At 41.0% G+C, this 18,018-nt stretch overlaps 1 protein-coding gene across 2 annotated transcripts in view; it reads left to right on the top strand.

Moving 5' to 3' along the window:
* Window positions 1–2,068: 2,068 nt before the first annotated feature.
* tspan31 (tetraspanin 31) overlaps window positions 2,069–18,018 on the top strand; it is a 28,800-nt gene continuing 12,850 nt past the window's right edge. Inside the window, exons 1-4 of one of the 2 annotated variants that reach the window (XM_034172013.1) lie at window positions 2,069–2,246; window positions 9,515–9,682; window positions 9,870–9,950; window positions 16,718–16,858. In XM_034172013.1, the coding sequence (XP_034027904.1) occupies window positions 2,184–2,246; window positions 9,515–9,682; window positions 9,870–9,950; window positions 16,718–16,858 (453 nt within the window). In that variant the 5' untranslated portion in view covers window positions 2,069–2,183. The remainder of the gene's footprint in view (window positions 2,247–9,514; window positions 9,683–9,869; window positions 9,951–16,717; window positions 16,859–18,018) is intronic. The other variant, XM_034172014.1, reaches the window with a different exon arrangement.

Below are 18,018 nucleotides of genomic sequence, written 5' to 3'. Positions count from 1 at the left end.
AAAACATATACATAGCAAACTGTTGAGAAGCATTACAGTTCTGAACAAAGTTAAATACATTCTGGACCACAACTCACTCCGCATTCTCTATTGCTCACTGATCGTACCATATTTACACTATTGTGCAGAGGTCTGGGGCAATAATTATAAATGTACAACACAACCATTATTCATACTGCAGAAAAGAGCTATAAGAATAATTCATAATACTGGTTATAGAGACCACACAAATTCACTATTCTTAAAATCAAAAATTTTAAAATTTACTGATCTGGTTCATTTGCAATCAGTACAAATCGTGTATAAAGCAATAAACAATTTACTTCCTGGAAATATTAAAAACATGTTCTTTAATAGAGTAGGGGATTATAATCTGAGGGGGGAGTTTAACTTAAAACATCAGTGGGCACGTACAACATTAAAAGGTTTTTGTATTTCTGTTTGTGGAGTGAGGATGTGGAACAGATTGAGGGTGGAGCTCAAGCAATGTCCAAGCATGAACCAGTTTAAGCAGCGGTATAGGTACATGGTTTTTTTCTAGGTATAAGGAGGAGGAAGGGTGTTGAGGGTTAGGGTGTTTTGTTGATCATTGTTTAGTTGTGTGCACTTTGTTTTTCTATCTTGTAAATATGTAGTATAAAATCACACGCATTGCATATGTATGTAGGTATGTGTATATATGTATGTATCTACACTAGAGATGTTTATGATGACGGGACTTGAGATTGTGTTGTGTTAAATGTGTTTGTAGCATGGCCCAAGCAGAGCGTCACCCCTTAGAGTCTGGTCTGCTTGAGGTTTCTTCCTCAATACATCAGAGGGAGTTTTTCCTTACCACTGTCGCCTGTGTGCTTGCTCTGGAGGTTGGTAATGAGTATATATGTATGTTTGCATGTATATAAGGGGTGGGCGTTTATAAGCTTTGCTTCTGCTCACCCCTTTTTGGTCACACATGTCACTGTGGAATTGTCTTGTGTATCAGTTTTTTGTTACTGTTGTTTGTGTGCCAAATAAATTCATTCATTCATTCATTCAAGTAGCAGCGGCTCTACTCTGAGTCCCTCCTGCATAGTCGAGCTCCTCACCCTGTCCCTGAGTGTAAGACCAGATACCCAATGGAGGAATCTCATTTTCACCACTTGTATCCATAACCTTGTCCTTTTGATCATTACCCAAAGCTCATGGCCATAGGTGAGGATAGGAGCATAAATTAACTGGTAAATTAGCTCTTTTTCAAAATGATGGTCCAGTACAGCAGATATAGTGCAGATCCATCTGTTGACGTCACACTCCATCTTTCTCCCACTTGTGAACTAGACTTCAAGATACTTGAACTCCTCCACTTGGGGAAATAACTCTCCCCTGACCCTGAGGGGACAATCCAATCTTTTCCATAAGATGACCATGGTCTTACATTCGGAGATACTGATCCTTATCCCAGTCACTTCACACTCAGCCTCAAACCTGCCCAGTGCACGTTGGAGGTCACTGTCTGATCAAGCCAACAAAACATTTTCGAAAAGCAGTGATGCCATTCTGAGGTAACCAAACTGGGCACCCCAGTCCCCGACTGCGTTTTGAAATCCTATGAACATCACAAAAGAAACGCGGCAGGACAATGACGTTTCTCTCAGAATGTTTCTGATGATTTTGAATGCTTTGTTGCTGATGAAGGAACATTCTTAGTCCATATAAATAATGCTTGAAGGATTGTGTGACCGTGTGAGTCTTTACCTTTGGGAGCTGATTCTAAAAGTCTTCATACAACATTAATCTGCGTTAAAAACAACATCATATTCCAAAGTATTCCAGGAAACTGATGAAGGGATATGAATTAAGGAGTTGACTAAAAATATAAATCTTCCATTTGCAAACCGGACCACAATGGAAGCAAGTGTTTTTTGCTTTCTTGTGGTATCCGTGTATTTTAATGGGCAATTACGTGTGTATTTTGTAAATTTTACTAAATAAATCAATCAATGAAACCAGTTTCTTTAGAAAAGTTTTTTCATATTTGCTATACGTTGGCTAATGTCGTGTCGCAGTGACGTCACCAGCCACGCCCTCCCCACTGACTGAAATCATTTCTGCTCTGATCGGCTACGAGCGCTCTTAAAAAGAAGAAAGATATCAGCTGTTTTTCTGTTTTATCGTTTAACTTATTGTCATTAGGAATATCGAATATGGTCTGTGGCGGTTTCACGTGCTCCAAAAATGCGCTGGCCTCCCTGAATGTGGTTTATATGGTGAGTATATAAAATTATTTTTAAGTGTGAACTCGCTAAATTCATCCAGCAGGCTAGCTACCAGCTATAGCTTCTGAATGAATTAGCGTCACCGTGTTAGCGTTATGCTAGCTTGCTGACCACCCTCACACTACGTTTTTTTTTTTTTTTACTTTTCATTCTTCTCTGTGTTTTGCAGTCGTCTCTTGGTATGTGTTCGATTCTGTATCTTGTTTCGTCTTTATAGTTTCGTTCTAGTCTTTTTGCTAGCGTTAGCTGGCCAGCCCTTCGTGTTAGCTTGTAGGCCGGCTGGCACAGTGAAAAGATAGATTTTAGTTTTTCTTTTTCGGTATGTATGCAATGGTGTGACATGTCCCTGGTGCGTCTGTGAACAGATGTTTGCTTGTTTGTGTGTGTCATGTGAGTTTGTGTAATCTCATTGTGGCTTCAGCTAAACTCAATTCTTGACTGGCCAGAAAAATGAGCACTCTGCCCAACAGGCCAGTACAAAAGTCATGTACCACGCCAACTAACAAAATAATATTTAACTTTTGTTGACAGTTATTCACAGAGGCTGAGGATTAATTTCTTTGACGCAGAAATAAATCAGTTTATAGTGAATTTTGTGGTAATGTCTTTGATTGTTTTAAATTAAAGCATGTTTCTAATCTTATTTTATTGCACATGTCACTCTATATAATACTTACAATACTTATCTCTTACAGCCAGAGTGTACCTAAATCAAACAAAAAGAGACTAGGCCCTCAACAATACTGTTTAGACTCATCATATCCTTATTTTGTCCAGAGAGCCACACTAACTTATTGTTATTATTATTAATTGTCAGGCCACTGTAGCCCTTTGTTGAAGAGACAATTTAAGTTGCACAATTATTCACATTTTCCCCTACTTTAATAGTAATGCCGATAAATGCTTTAGTAAAAATTTACTCCCATGGCCATGTCTGAAGCATTGTTTTCTTGCAATCGCAGTAAATGTATTCAGATATTACATTCACATGTGGAAAAACAATAACTAGGGAAAATAAGACACTAGTCTTGAGGTATTGAGAGTTTTCCTTGTATATTTGATCATCAATTGCATTTTTTATTATTGATGTGATTTTTTTAAACTGGACCACCAAAGTTAGAAATAATAATCCTAAACCGTTACATATACATAATGTAGTTGTTTTATGTTCAAGCACAAAATGTGACTGAGGAGGAGAAAAAAGAGGAAACAAACTCTATAGTCAGAATAAAAATACAAGCTGCTGATTTTTATTTTTCAAAATTATTAGGCTGCAGTTCTGAGTTTCATTTATTTTAAAGTAAGTTACCGCTTATTATTTTCAAAAATCACAAGTCAAAACAGTCTGCATTGCTCAGTTTTTCCTCCACGTTTGTGTATTTTTTCCTTCTTTGTAAGAGTTTGGTTTTTGTGTTTCTACTAAAAAGTTTAAAAAAACCAAAATGTTAACACTTTTCCTTATAGCAGTTCTTTAATTTCAGAAATGGAACAGAAACAACCACAAATGAACAAAAAGTAAGGACTGTATGTAAAATGAAGATGAAAATAAAAATGTTACATTCCCAGTTTCTCCACTCACACCCACAGAAGCCAAACATTCTTCCAAAGTTGTCTTGGTGGCTTCCCTCACTTGTCTTCTTCCAGCATGGATATTTAGTTTTTTGAGAACTGCCTACCTGACACAGATTTACCGTAAAGTACCACACTGTTTATATTTCTGAATGATTGAAGTAAATAAAGTCTAAGAAATATTCAGTGAGTTGGAAATGCCCATGTATTCATCTTCTGACATTTCCCAAGAAAACTGGCTGTAAATATTATTAACTGATTCTTCCATTAACAATAAACTGCCCTGTCCCAACCTTTTTTCTTGGAAAATGCTGCATGCCTCAATTGTAGGAATGGATATATATTAACAAAAATAAATATAAAGCTGATCTCACAAAACATGAAATATGTTGGTTTCATACAGTCTGCAGTTACAGAAATAGAAGACAACGTAAATGTCAGGATCATTACGTGTCCATCACCACCACATTTTGAAAAAATATGACCACAGGCCATGCATTATTTATGTTTTGTGTCTTTTAGTGACGTGTTTTTTTTGTTTTGTTTTTTATTTTTAATTAAGGCAATAAGTGCCTCCCTGTATTACAGCAGATGAACTGTTTCATATATATACGAGGTCTATTAGATAAGAAACCAACACTTTTATTTTTTTTTTTAACTATATGGATTTGAATGACGTACGGTTACACCAGTCATGCTTGAACCCTTGTGCGCATGCATGAGTTTTTTCACGCGTGTCGGTGACGTCATTTCCCTGTGGGCAGGCCTTGAATGAGATGTGGTTCAGCCCTCTCGGCTGAATTCCTTTGTTTCACACGCTGCTCGAGACGGCGCGCGTTGCTTTATCAAAATTTTTTCTGGACCTGTGAGGAATATCCGAGTGGACACTATTCGAGAAATTTAGCTGATATCCGAGTGGACACTATTCGAGAAATTTAGCTGGTTTTCAGTGAAAAGTTTAACGGCTGATGAGAGATTATGGGGTGTTTCTGTCGCTGTAAGGACTTCCCACGAAGCGGGACGTCGCGCAGCGCTTCCAGGCGCCGTCGTCGGCCTGTTTCGACCTGAAAACATCCTAATTTAAGGCTTAATTCACCCAGGACGTCGTGAGAGAACAGAGAAGATTCAGAAGAGGCCGGCATGAGGACTTTATGCGGACATTCCACTGTTTAAGGACATTTTGTAATGAAAGATGTGCGCGCAAATTCGCCGAGTCATTTCCGTGACGACTCGGCGAATCTGTGTGCGCCGCGAAGGAAAAACACCTCCGTGTTGAAAATCATTTGTAAAATTCAGGCGGCTTTTGATGGCTTTCAACAAGTGAGTAACTGAGAAATTGTTTAACAACTTGGGCATGTTCCAACTGTTTTTCCTGTTGCGACCCCCCGCGGTCGGGTCCGGCCTGACATGCGAATCTGCCCGCACGTTCTTTCATTACAAAATGTCCGTTAACAATGGAATGTCTGAATAAACTCCTCATGCCGACTTCTTCTGAGAGTTCTCTGTTCTCTGACGACTTACTGGGTCAACAGAGCCTGAAATGTGGACGTTTTCAACTTGAAACGACGAGACGCTGCCGCCTCGAAGCGCAGATCGCCGTTGGGCGCCATGGGCCGTCCTTAAAGCGACACTACCAGACCAAAATCTCTCATCAGCCGTTAAAATTTTTACCGAAAACCAGCTGAATTTATCGAATGGTGTCCACTCAGTTGTGCCTTACAGTTTTGAAAAAATTTTTATCAAACAAAGCAGTAGTCTCTGAGCCATTCCTAAACAATGAAAAAACGACGAGAGGGTGGGCAACTCCTCACTCAAAGACTGCCCACAGGCGAATGACGTGTGTGTGTATATACATACATACATGAGGTCTGTTAGAAAAGTATCAAACTTTTTTATTTTTTTTTTTCAAAAACCTGATGGATTTGAATCACGTGTGCTTGCATGAGCAAACCTTGAACCTTTGTGCGCATGCGTGAACTTTTTCACGCCTGTCGATTGCATCATTTCCTGGTAAGCAGCCTTTGTGTGAGGTGTGTGTCGTGTGCTCGGCGTTTTTTCATTCCAAGGAAAAAGACGGAACGACTGGAGCAGCGCCGCATCAAATTTTGTCAAACTGGGCGACAGCCAGGTGGAAACCATTCGGATTATTAAGACGGCTTTCGGTGACGATCCTATGGGCATCACACAGATTAAGGAGCGGTACAAAAGACGTCCGCACAATGGTGGAGAGCGAGCCGTGCTCCGGGCGGCCATCAACATGCTGAAATGACCAGATCATTTCCAAAGTGAACGCTGTGGTGATGCGGGACTGTCGTGTGACTATCTGAGAAATTGCAGAAGTGGTGGACATCAGCACTTTTTCGGAACATTCCACTGTGATAGAAGATTTGGCCATGAAAAGAGCGGCGGTGAAAATCATGCCGATGGCTTCGACACAAAGCTGACGGCGGAGCAAAAGCGCCTTTGTGTTGAAGTCTCACAGGACATGTTGTTGACAATTTCTCGGATAGTCACGCGACTGAAAAGTCACCGAAAGCCGTCTGAATCATCCGAATGGTTTCCACCTGGGTGGCGCCCAGTTTCTGGTAAAAATTTGATGCGGCGCTGCTCCAGTCGTTCCGTCTTTATCCCTGGAATGAAAAAACGCCGAGCGCACGATACACAAGGCTGCTTACCAGAAAATTATGCAATCGACAGGCGTAAAAAAAGTTCACGTATGCGCACGAAGGTTCAAGGTTTGCTCATGCAAGCACACGTGATTCAAATCCATCAGGTTTTTGAAAAAAAAAAAAAGGTCCGATACTTTTCTAACAGACCTCGTATATATGTGTGTGTGTGTGTCACATTATTTGCCTGATCATAAAGATTCCAAAAAAAGGTATAGTTTGGACAATCTGTGACTGATTGTTATGAGGTAAAAGCAGCAAGAATGGTGACAAAGGTCAGTTTCAGTTTGTACAGGGGTCAAAAGTTAAAGTTGCTGTATTTGTGCTGAATTCGATGCTTGTGTCACCATTTGAAGGATTGTTTCAGTCATCTGCTGCACTAATAAGCCAACAGAGCATGAAGCAGCTGCTGTCTGTTAGTTTAAACGTGTATATAAGGCAACCCGAGTTAAAGGAGAAATTCTGCTTTTAACAACCTGGACCTTATTTCTGGCATAAAATACGGTTCTTTACCCACAATACAAGTTTGGTGTGATTAGAAGTCCATAGTTCAAATGACATGTTCAGTTAAAATCTGGAGCGGAGCAAACATTTTTCTTCTGCTACTAAGGTGTATGAGAACATTTTGTGGTACACAGCACAAACTTCTGGACAGGAGGAACCTAGCAGTCAGTGTGACTCGCTAATTTGAAAATGCAGCTCTTTGAACCAGATGTGTGGTGCTGTGACATGTCAATCATCTATGTCTAATCAGATTTCAGGAGAGTCCAGTGAAACCCCGGCCTCTGCTGTAGCTCCACCCATGCCAGGAAGTGTTTGTCATTTGAACATTTCCTGTTTCACTGTGACTGATAAATTGGCACTTCCTGTTTGAGTGTGAGCTTGCCACTGAGTTCCAGCGAGATTCCATGAGATCCCGTCTGTCGATCCAGATGTGTCGTCATGATGACGCCGCGTGGAAGCAACTCGGTGTCGAGACAAGCAGCTCGACACCACAACAGAGCGAGGGATGCAAAGGACGAAGCAAATTGGACAGCAAAAATTAAACATATTTAGTTTTGGTTTGCGTCCTGTGCTCGACGCAGGGCAAGTCAGAGCAAAGCGAAGTTACTCGATGTGACTGGAAGCCACACCCTCACAAGACAACGTTACCCGACGCCAATGTATGATTCCTACGGTCTGTGTTCCATTGTTCCTGAAGTATAAACCATGCAGGATTGTTTTTATACAGTGTACACAGTGCAGTAAAACTACATGCTCAAAAAAAGAGCACAGAAAAAAATGCTTTCTCATCACAATGTTAAATAAAGGACTAACAAGGACATAAGTCCTGCTCACAAACTGATTGCCAGACACAGGACATGTCCACATCAACTATAACTCCAGACATCTCCACATTTACTCACTGAGGTTCGTTTGTGCTTGCACGCATCTCGTGGTCAAAGGAGGAAAGATAAACTATAACAGAACTCAGAGCACAGACCTGCAGCTCAGCACAAGAACAAATATAAACTGGAAGAGAAATCAAAGTGCACAGTCTGACTGCAGCCAAACTGTGCACATTGATTTCTCTGTGCAGAGAACCTGCAGGCTGCGTTCTCACCTCCTTTCTGCCCCCCTGCTGCGCGCACCTGATGCAGATATTCCTGCGTCGTTATGAGGCCACAGGAAGCAACTCGAAGCAGGTCCAGTGTGGTTGAGTTTGAGGGAAGAGCAGCAGCAGACTCCCCCCCCCCCCAAGTGCACGAATCGTCACAGCAACACGCTCCGTGTGTGAGAGTCATAAAACGCAGGGAAGACGAAGACAGCACACTGGAAATTGTTTTTCCCTTATTTATTCCTTGCGCCAGTGCTAGTGCAGTATAAAATTACATGCACCGCTCAAATAATACGTGCACAAACTAGCACATGCACATACTATTTCAAGCCCTGGTGGTGCTTCTGGAATCAGGCTAGCTGGAACAGTAGTAGTAGTAGTAGTATGTGCAAAATGTCTTCAAAAGTAGATCTTTTCTCTCTAAGGGGGGTTGGGTGGGGCTGGTCTCACCCAGCTGCCTACGCCCATGTCACAGAAAGTCAGTCTGTGAGCCTCAAGGAAATCCACACATGGATGAACTTGTTTGCTTATGTGCAAAGTGCTATAGTAAGAAGAATCCAGCATGTGCCATCCAGGATAGACACATGTGGTGCATATTTGAAAGAAAGGAGAATGAAACATATTTTTGAAGTTTTTACCCCACGGGTGCTGCATATTATTTTTTCCAATGGCACTGAGGTCTGAAACGGAAAATGCACAGCTGATGATGTATGTGACTAAAAGGTGTATTGCGTATTTAATGTGAAGCAGTGTGATGATGATGTACTTTTAAAACATTTGTGCTCTGTGCTGAATGCAGGCACTATGCTGCGTGTCCCTGCTCGCTCCGACACTACACATATGAGATTAGGTTAGAGGGAATTGTGCATGGATTTATCATTCTATCACGGGGGGAAAAACCTTTCTGCCACCCCAGGAACATCACTTAAATACGTTGATTTTTGGCCAAATTTTGTTTTAAATATGGCTGAAAATCATGTAAGATGTGGGCATGGGGCACTAATTCGAGAGTACCGTTTACTCACCAATGCGGCATTACTGTCGAGCCCTGGTTTTAGCATCACTATATTTAAAAATGACTAGGTTGTGTTAAGTGTAGCAATATATTACTACACATCAGCTAATTTGGACCATCTGTCTATTTTAACATCTTCACCAGCCAGCCGGCCATGTGTTTCAAGAAGTTAAGTGAAGACTGTGACAGGCCGTTGCTGATATATTAATTGAAACATCAGGTTTTTTTTATTTTTATGAGAAGGTGTTCATGATAATAACTCAACAGCATCACCTTGATAATTTAGAAGACATGAAATCATGTAATTCTGTAATGACTTGTGTCTGCAGGGTAAATGGTGGACTGAGACATGGTCTATCAGATCTCAGCTTTCTCTGCTCACTCATTTATTTCTTGATCTCTGCACCTTCAGCTAGTGGGACTCCTGCTAGTCATAGTAGCAGCATGGGGCAAAGGGTTTGGCTTGGTATCGAGTATCCACATCATCGGAGGGGTCATTGCAGTTGGCGTCTTCCTGTTGCTTATTGCCATTGTGGGTCTCATTGGAGCAATACACCATCACCAAGTCATGCTCTTCTTTGTATCCTTTGTTTTCATTGCACATCGGCTCACCACGGCTAATGATGCTGGAGTTTTAAATGATGTCTCAGCAGCTATCGGACCATCTGCTCTTACGATGCACTGGGAATCGTGGTTTAATATCATTGATATGTTGTGAATGTTTGCCGTACTTATGCACAGTTGTTTCTTTAACCTCTTGCTCCTAGTACATGGTCATTCTTTTTGTTGTTTTCCTGTTTCAATTTGGAGTCTCCAGTTCTTGCTTGGCAATGAATCGTGGGCAGCAGGTAAGCAAATTTTATTCAATGGGCAGTTTATTCCAGAGCAATTTCAAGGCATTTGGGGGACCTGAGCAAAATGGACTTGGAGGTTCCTCCCCACCCCATCCACCCAAAGCCTACATGAACCACAGCATAGACACACCGTTTAGGCTCGCACTTTATATCAATGAAATATTTCTTTGACAGTGCATTTGAGCCTTTGCAAAAGTCCCACCACCATCCCATAACAACTGACGTATAAGAAAGTGAAAATTGTGTGGCAACTGCAAAATCGAAAATACTTAACACTTCCCCAAAACAGTGCAAGGGAAACTGAACACTGTTTGTGCTCATGGAATTTACCAGCCATGATCTGAAAAGCTTCTCACCATTTTCATGGTTCTTCTGTAATTGTCTTTTTTGAAACTTTAAGGTGGATTTTCAGAATTTGGGGGGAATTCAATATCTGTGATTTTCACTGGTCCTTTTCTAATAATTTAACAGCACACAGTATCAGTTAGGACTCTTGGCCACTACTCAGGGGTCATCAGCTATAATTCAGAACTTGTGGTATAGACTCAGTTTGTGTTGAGGCCATGGTGCCACTGGATGCAGTCTCAAATATGTTTTTTTTTTTTCCCATTTGTTAAAAAAAAAAAAAAAAGGGCTTTTGCAAAACTGAAAATTCTGTTTATTTTATTATATTTACAAATACACATTTATTTGTAACAACCAACAGACACGTGACAGTAACTTGTCTTTTTTATAGAACCAACTACCCAGTGATCAGGAGGCTCAATTTCCCATAATGCCTTTTGGCATCTGTGAGTTTTAATGCTCAGACATTTAGAATAAGCGCATTACTTTAAAACTAAAAGATATTTGTGATATTTTCACTTAGTAAAAAATGACAGTTAACATTATTATCAATAAACCGGCATTAGTTTAGTTTTTAAATCAAAACCATAAGTCAAACCTGCTTCTGCCTTACGTCTGGACCATTGTATGCTGTGAATGTAAATGACTCTTCCTTCTTACAGCAGTGGGCAGGGCGCACAAAGACAGGAGCGCTGACTCATTGTGTTGGGTTTGTGACGCTTTTGGTTCTACTAAGAAGCATCGGCGGTGCTTAAGATCAAAACTGGCTTGTCAGTAGCCGACAGTGTACCGCTGTAGCTTCCACTAAATTTTTTTTATCAGTTTACCATTATAAAAGTTAACTTTTCAGTTAGCGGATGAGCGGACCCCTGACGACTTATTGTACTTCTGTACAGACTCCCGCCTGCTTTCCTCAGTCCAATGAAAAATTGAAAAAACAATTTCTGGGGGAAAACATGTATCTTGAAGACTACAAAAAGAAGACAACTGCTGCCTTGTTTGTTGATCATATATAACCCCAATTCCAATGAAGTTGGGACGTTGTGTAAAATGTAAATAAAAACAATACAATGATTTGAAAATCCTCTTCAACCTATATTCAATTGAATACACCACAAAGACGAGATATTTAATGTTCAAACTGATAGACTTTTTTGTTTTAGTGCAAATATTTGCTCACATATTTGCTTCACCGTCTTTGGACGGTTTTCCGTCTTTTTGTAGATTCTTGCCGTCTGAAAGAAATGACAGAACATTATTTTTTCAGGGCTGCGAAAACTCCGCGGAGCCATGAAATTCTGTGGATTTCATCATGGGGGGGGGAGTGTTTAACTCTGTACTTGTGATAGTCACTGAGTTTTTAAAATGTCTATCGTAAAGTGTTCTTTTTTTTAGGACATCGTGGACACTGATCTGTGTGTTAGATACAGATCAGTGTCCTCGGATCCGCTGAGTTTTGAGGAGAAAAAAGCCTGGCTGTTGTGACAGTTGTCGTAAAGCGGGACTGGTTGGTTGCTGCCGTGACGCTTAAGCTAAACGTAGCATGTGGACATCGCAAACCTCTATCTGCAAATTTTCCTCGGATTTCAATTTTCATTTCACAGCCCAGTTTTTTATTTCTTCAAATCGACAAACTAATATTTTGTCGTAAAATGCCCAAATTCCTTTGAAATTAATCATGATAAAGTGGTTTGTTTACCGGTGAAGGAGACCGCCATTTTGGTATATGGACAATAGTTCAAGGTGCATTCTCATTGGTCGAAAAATGAGGCCTCGCTCTCACTGCCTCCGATGCGCTTACCGAGCCCGCAGACTCGGTAAGCGCCGCAGTTGGCCACTCACCCCCCCTGTCTGCTGTGTGGCGCTGCGGCCAACTCCAGCAACACTTCTGTTTTGATGCAGCGCGCTCCAGCAGACTGCAAGGATAGACTTCTTGTGGAAAAATGCGCAGCGCTGCAGGGTCTCAGTAACCGCAGCCGAGGTAACTGTTGCTGTCTTGAATATTATAGATGAATCACATTGCTGTCTTTTTTTTTCTTCTTCTTCTTTTCCTAAGCATCCATATGCTCATTTTGAAATGGATGCCTGCAACACTTCAAATAGTTGGGACTGGGCAAAAAAAGACTGGGAAAGTTGATGAATACTCAAAGAACACCTAATTGGAAACAGGTGAGTGTTATGATTGGGTATAAAAGGAGCATCCCCAAAAGGCTCCGCTGTTCACAAGCAAAGATGGGGCGAGGATCACCACTTTGTGAACAACTGTGTGAGGGGAAAAAAAGTCCAACAGTTTAAGAACAATGTTTCTCAACGTTCATTTGCAAGGAATTTAGGGATTCCGTTGTCTACAGTCATAATATAATCAGAAGATTAAGTGCAAGTTAAAACTCTAACATGCAAAGCGAAAGGCATACATCAACATTATCCAGAAACGCCACGCCTTCTCCGGGCCCGAGCTCATTTGAAATGAACAGACGCAAATTGGAAAAGTATGCTGTGGTCTGATGAGTCCACACTTCAAATTGTTTTTGGAAATCATGGACATTGTGTCCTCTGGACAAAGGAGGAAAAAGACCATCCAGATTAACAGTGTAAAGTTCAAAAGCCAGCATCTGTGATGATATGGGGGTGTGTTAGAGTCCATGACATGGGCAACTTACACATCTGTGATGGCACCATCAATGCTGAAAGGTACATCTTGGTTTTGGAGCAACACATGCTGCCATCTAAGCAACATCTTTTTCAGGGACGTCCCTGCTTATTTCAACAAGACAATGCCAAGCCACATTCTGCATGTGTTACAACAGTGTGGAAGGGTGCAGGTACTAGACTGGCCTGCCTGCAGTCCAGACCTGTCACCCATTGAAAATGTGTGGCACATTATGAAGCTCAAAATACAACAACGGAGACCCCGGGCTGTTGAACAACTGAAGTCGTACATCGAGTAAGAATGGGAAAGAATTCCACCTACAAAGCTTCAACAATTAGTGTCCTCAGTTCCCAAATGCTTATTGAGTGTTGTTAGAAGGAAAGGTGATGTAACACAGTGGTAAACATACCACTGTCCCAGCTTTTTTGAAACGTGTTGCAGGCATCATTTCAAAATGAGCAAATATTTGCACAAAACAATAAAGTTTATCAGTTTGAACATTAAATATCTTGTGTTTGTTGTGTATTCAATCGAATATAGGTTGAAGAGGATTTGCAAATCGTATACTGTTTTTATTTATATTTTACACAACCTCCCAACTTAATTGGAATTGGGGTTGTACAACAGATGCGCTTGATTTTATAATATTTTTAAAATTTGTTTTCATTTATATAGTGCCAAATCACAACAGAGTTGCCTCAAAGCGCTTCACACAGGTAAGGTGTAACCTTACCAACCCCCCAGAGCAACAGCGGTAAGGAAAAACTCCCTCTGAGGAAGAAACCTGAAGCAGTCCAGACTCAAAGGGGTGACCCTCTGCTTGGGCCATCCTACAAACATAAATTACAGAACAATTCACGGACGAATATACAAGAAATGCTATTGGCGCACAGGACAGGAGGATCGCCACCACAAATACAACTCCCATCTCTGGATGGAGCTACACCTTAAACAGAGAGAAAAAACAGAATTAGGCATCAGAAAGACAAAAGAATACTGGATAATTTGCGAGCATTAATCAACAAGAAAAACAGACAAATACTAAGGTGATCGCCGGCCACTAGCCCTAAACTTCACTAAAAGACCCAGAATTTAGGTAAAGTTGAGGCCGCAGCCCGCTCCAGTTACTGAATTAAAAGAGTAAAAAGCGTAAAACAAAACTGTACCAGTATGCTAGCCATATGAAAGGGAAAATAAGTGCGTCTTAAGTCTGGACTTGAAAATCTCCACAGAATCTGACTGTTTTATTGACGCAGGGAGATCATTCCACAGAACGGGCACGATAAGAGAAAGCTCTGTGACCCGCAGACTTCTTATTCACCTTAGGGATACAAAGTAGTCCTGCACCCTGAGAACGTAAAGCCCGGGCCGGTACGTAAGGTTTAATTAGGTCAGCTAGGTAGGGAGGTGCCAGTCCATGAATAATTTTATAGGTTAGTAGCAGAACCTTAAAATCTGATCTCACTGGGACAGGAAGCCAGTGAAGGGATGCCAAAATGAATGTAATGTGGTCGAACTTTCTGCTTTGTGTCAAAAGTCTGGCTGCAGCATTTTGAACCAATTGGAGACCCCTAATGCTAGACTGCGGTAAACCAGAAAATAGAACATTGCAGTAGTCCAATTTAGAAGAGATAAATGCATGGATCAGGGTCTCGGCATCAGCCATAGACAGGATGGGACGAATCTTCGCTATATTTTGCAGGTGGAAGAAAGCAGTCCTAGTAATATTTCTAATGTGGAGGCCAAAGGACAACGAAGGATCAAAAATTACCCCAGGGTTCCTCACTTTGTCAGTGTGATGTATGACACACAAGCCGAGGCTGAACGTTAACTGGTCAAATTGATGCAGATGTCTCACTGGACCAAGAACCATCATTTCAGTCTTATCAGAGTTTAAAAGTAGGAAGTTTCTAGACATCCAACTTCTCACTGCTGCAAGGCAATCTTCTAAGGATTTTATGTGAACGAGATTACCAGCAGTTATCGGCATGTATAACTGAGTATCATCTGCACAGCAGTGAGACGTAATCCCAAAACGCCACAATATGTGCCCAAGGGGTGCTATATAAAGGGAGAAAAGCAGGGGGCCTAAGACAGACCCCTGTGAAACTCCAAATTTCATATCACTAACGTTAGAGGTAGTGTTACTGTACAAAACAGTGAGAACGACTGGTCAAGTATGACATCAGCCATGCAAGGGCACTCCCCGTAATCCCAAAATGATTAGTAGAATATGATGATCCACAGTATCAAATGCAGCACTGAGATCTAACAGCAACAGAACCGTAGTGGTGTCCGAATCCTTTGTAAGCAGATGATCATTCACCACTTTAGTGAGAGCCGTCTCTGTGGAATGATCTTTTCTAAAAGCAGACTGCAGTGGTTCAAAGAGATTATTCTCAGTAAGATAGTCTACGAGCTGCTGCAACATCACTTTTTCCATAATTTTAGAGAAAAATTATAGATTTGATATCAGCCGATAGTTTGTCAGTACACTAGAGTCAAGATTAGGTTTCTTAAGTAATGGTTTAATCACTGCAGATTTGAAACATTTAGGAACAGATCCAGAAGTTAAAGAAAGATTAATCATATCCAGCACAGTTGGCCCAAGAGTGGGCCACAGGTTCTTAAACATTTTTGTTGGTATAGGATCAAATAAACAGGTTGTGCTTTTTGTTGACATTACGAGTTTTGTCAGCATGCCTAGTGAGATACTATCAAATTCTGTAAATATAAGTAATACCGCGGTAGTGGCGCCCACCTCAATAGCAGAGTGTAGTGGCTGGGTTAAGGCATGTCGGAGTATGTTTAACCTGATGTCTTCTATTTTCTTCCCAAAGTAATCCAGGAAATCTTGTGCTGTAAAAGGAGAGTGAACTACAGGTGGTTGTCCATGCATAAGTGCTGCCACCGTGTCGAACAAGAACTTTGAGTTCTGCTTGTTTTTGTTGATCAAATCAGAGTAGTAAGTCCGCTTTATAGCCAATAATGTATGCCTATAGTCTAAGATAGCATCACACCACGCAAGGTGAAATACTTCTAATTTTGAACGACGCCATTTCCGTTCTAGACCTCTTGCTTTATGCTTGAGGTCATGCAGATAATCATTGAACCAAGGTGATTGTGATTTGGGGGAGCGTGGTTTTAACATGGGGTGCAATCATGTCGAGTGTAGTTTTGAGCACTGAGTTTAAACTGTCCACAAGTCTGTCTACTGACTGGGTAATTGTCAGATGTGAAGCTAAGACATCAGGCAGTCTAGGTTTGAGTTCAGTCTTAGTTGAGGAGTTGATGAATCGCCGTAATGATATAAGGTTGTTGTTCCACTAAACACAGCAGCGAAACTGTAAACTTAATAAGTGAGTGATCAGAGACCACTGATGTAAGAGGCATGATGTCAATATTTGTGACAGCAATACCACGTGCGAGAACCAGATCCAGGGTATTTCCACTAATGTGCGTCGAATCCCGAATGCATTGCCGAAATCCTAATGCATCCACAATTTCCATAAATGATTTGCAGAGGGGTTCAGAAGGCTTATTTATATGAATGTTAAAGTCACCAATGATCAGAATTTATCTACACTAGTTGACAAGTTAGAGATGAACGCACCAAATTCATCTAAGAATTCAGAATGTGCAATGTGTAATATCCTGAGCAGAGAATCAGATGCTCAAAACGAGTGATATTTGTAACCCCCAACAGCTAATAAGCTAAACCTAGATTTATAAATAAAATGATATGGTTCTCTGTTTGCTTTTCCAGGTGACACTGTTAAACTCTACTTGGGGAATGTTGAACAACAAAACCAAGACGGACTTGGAGAAGCAACTGGACTGCTGTGGCCTGTTTAATGTCACTGACAGCCATGCACAGTTTGATCAGGATTTGCAAAACTGCCAAGCTGTAAGGCTCAAATGTTACGTGTGTGTGTGCGCGCGCGTGTGTGTGTGCGTCCAAAAAACAAGTATCTTCCAGAAACACTGCTTGAAAAGCACATGACTACATGAAATTCTGAACAATTAACCCTCTGAGGTCCAGGGTATAATTTTGGTTTGGTTTGGCTTTACCTTTAGAATTTACCTTTTTTAAAAAGTAGTTACCTTGTTTGGTGTCATTTTTTTTTTCTTTCAACACAACCTCACCTGTGTGACTTTACAGTTTTTCTTTCATTCTGATATACTGTATAAACACAGTGGACCTAAATTCAAGCAAAAACAAAATCTCAGTCTGAAAAGTTTGTTTTTTTTTGACTGTGAAAATCACAAACAAGTTTAAACGAACCATTTTTAGAACTTAAAATATAAATTGTAAAATTCAATAACATATTGACACTGCTTGTGTCACGGTATAAAATGAATGCATTTGTGGTCGGAATGTTCAAGAATTGCAACAACACGGTCTTATACCAGTGATCAGTTTTTCTATGGGTGGAGTAGTATTGAATCAGCTCGTCGGACAGGTCGTCGCCACCCATGGTCTTATTGTAGGCCACTGTTGGTGTAGGACAGGGAATGTCTTTCACAGTCCAGCGTCCATCATTTCCATGCTTCACCCTTCTCCACACCGTCTCACCTGAAAATGCAGACACACACACAGACAGCTCCTGTGTACAGTCACATAACAAAAACAAGAGGCCCCTCTCTGATCCATCTCACAGATCCTCTTGCACAGTTTTTGGTGCGAGCATTTGCCCTCCCTCTGGGGCATCCTTTTCTATTGTTCCTATAGGAGCCACATGCTTCAAACCTCATTTTGGCCATGTCCATGAACAGTTTGGGATTGGTATAAAAATTGTTGCCACCATTCTTTCATTGGTGGTAATAAACCTGGCAGGCACTGAGGAGATCATCATAAAGAGGCCTGACTCTAAGTTTGTCATGACCTGGTGCTCCCTTTTTATTCATTTTTTACATCCTCATCCCGATCACTGATGTGGATTTTCCAAAATGTGGATCCAAACCAGTCTCTTGTCATGACATTTGCTGGAAGCGGCACAGACAAAATTTGTTTCCAGTAGTCCTGTAGACTTGGCAGCAACACCAAACATATACATCATAAGCCCA

Source organism: Thalassophryne amazonica, chromosome 6 (assembly GCF_902500255.1).
Source record: "Thalassophryne amazonica chromosome 6, fThaAma1.1, whole genome shotgun sequence".
In the NCBI taxonomy this organism is placed as follows: domain Eukaryota; kingdom Metazoa; phylum Chordata; class Actinopteri; order Batrachoidiformes; family Batrachoididae; genus Thalassophryne; species Thalassophryne amazonica.
The sequence above is the reverse complement of the archived record's forward strand: the minus strand, read 5'-3'. Positions and strand labels throughout refer to the sequence as shown.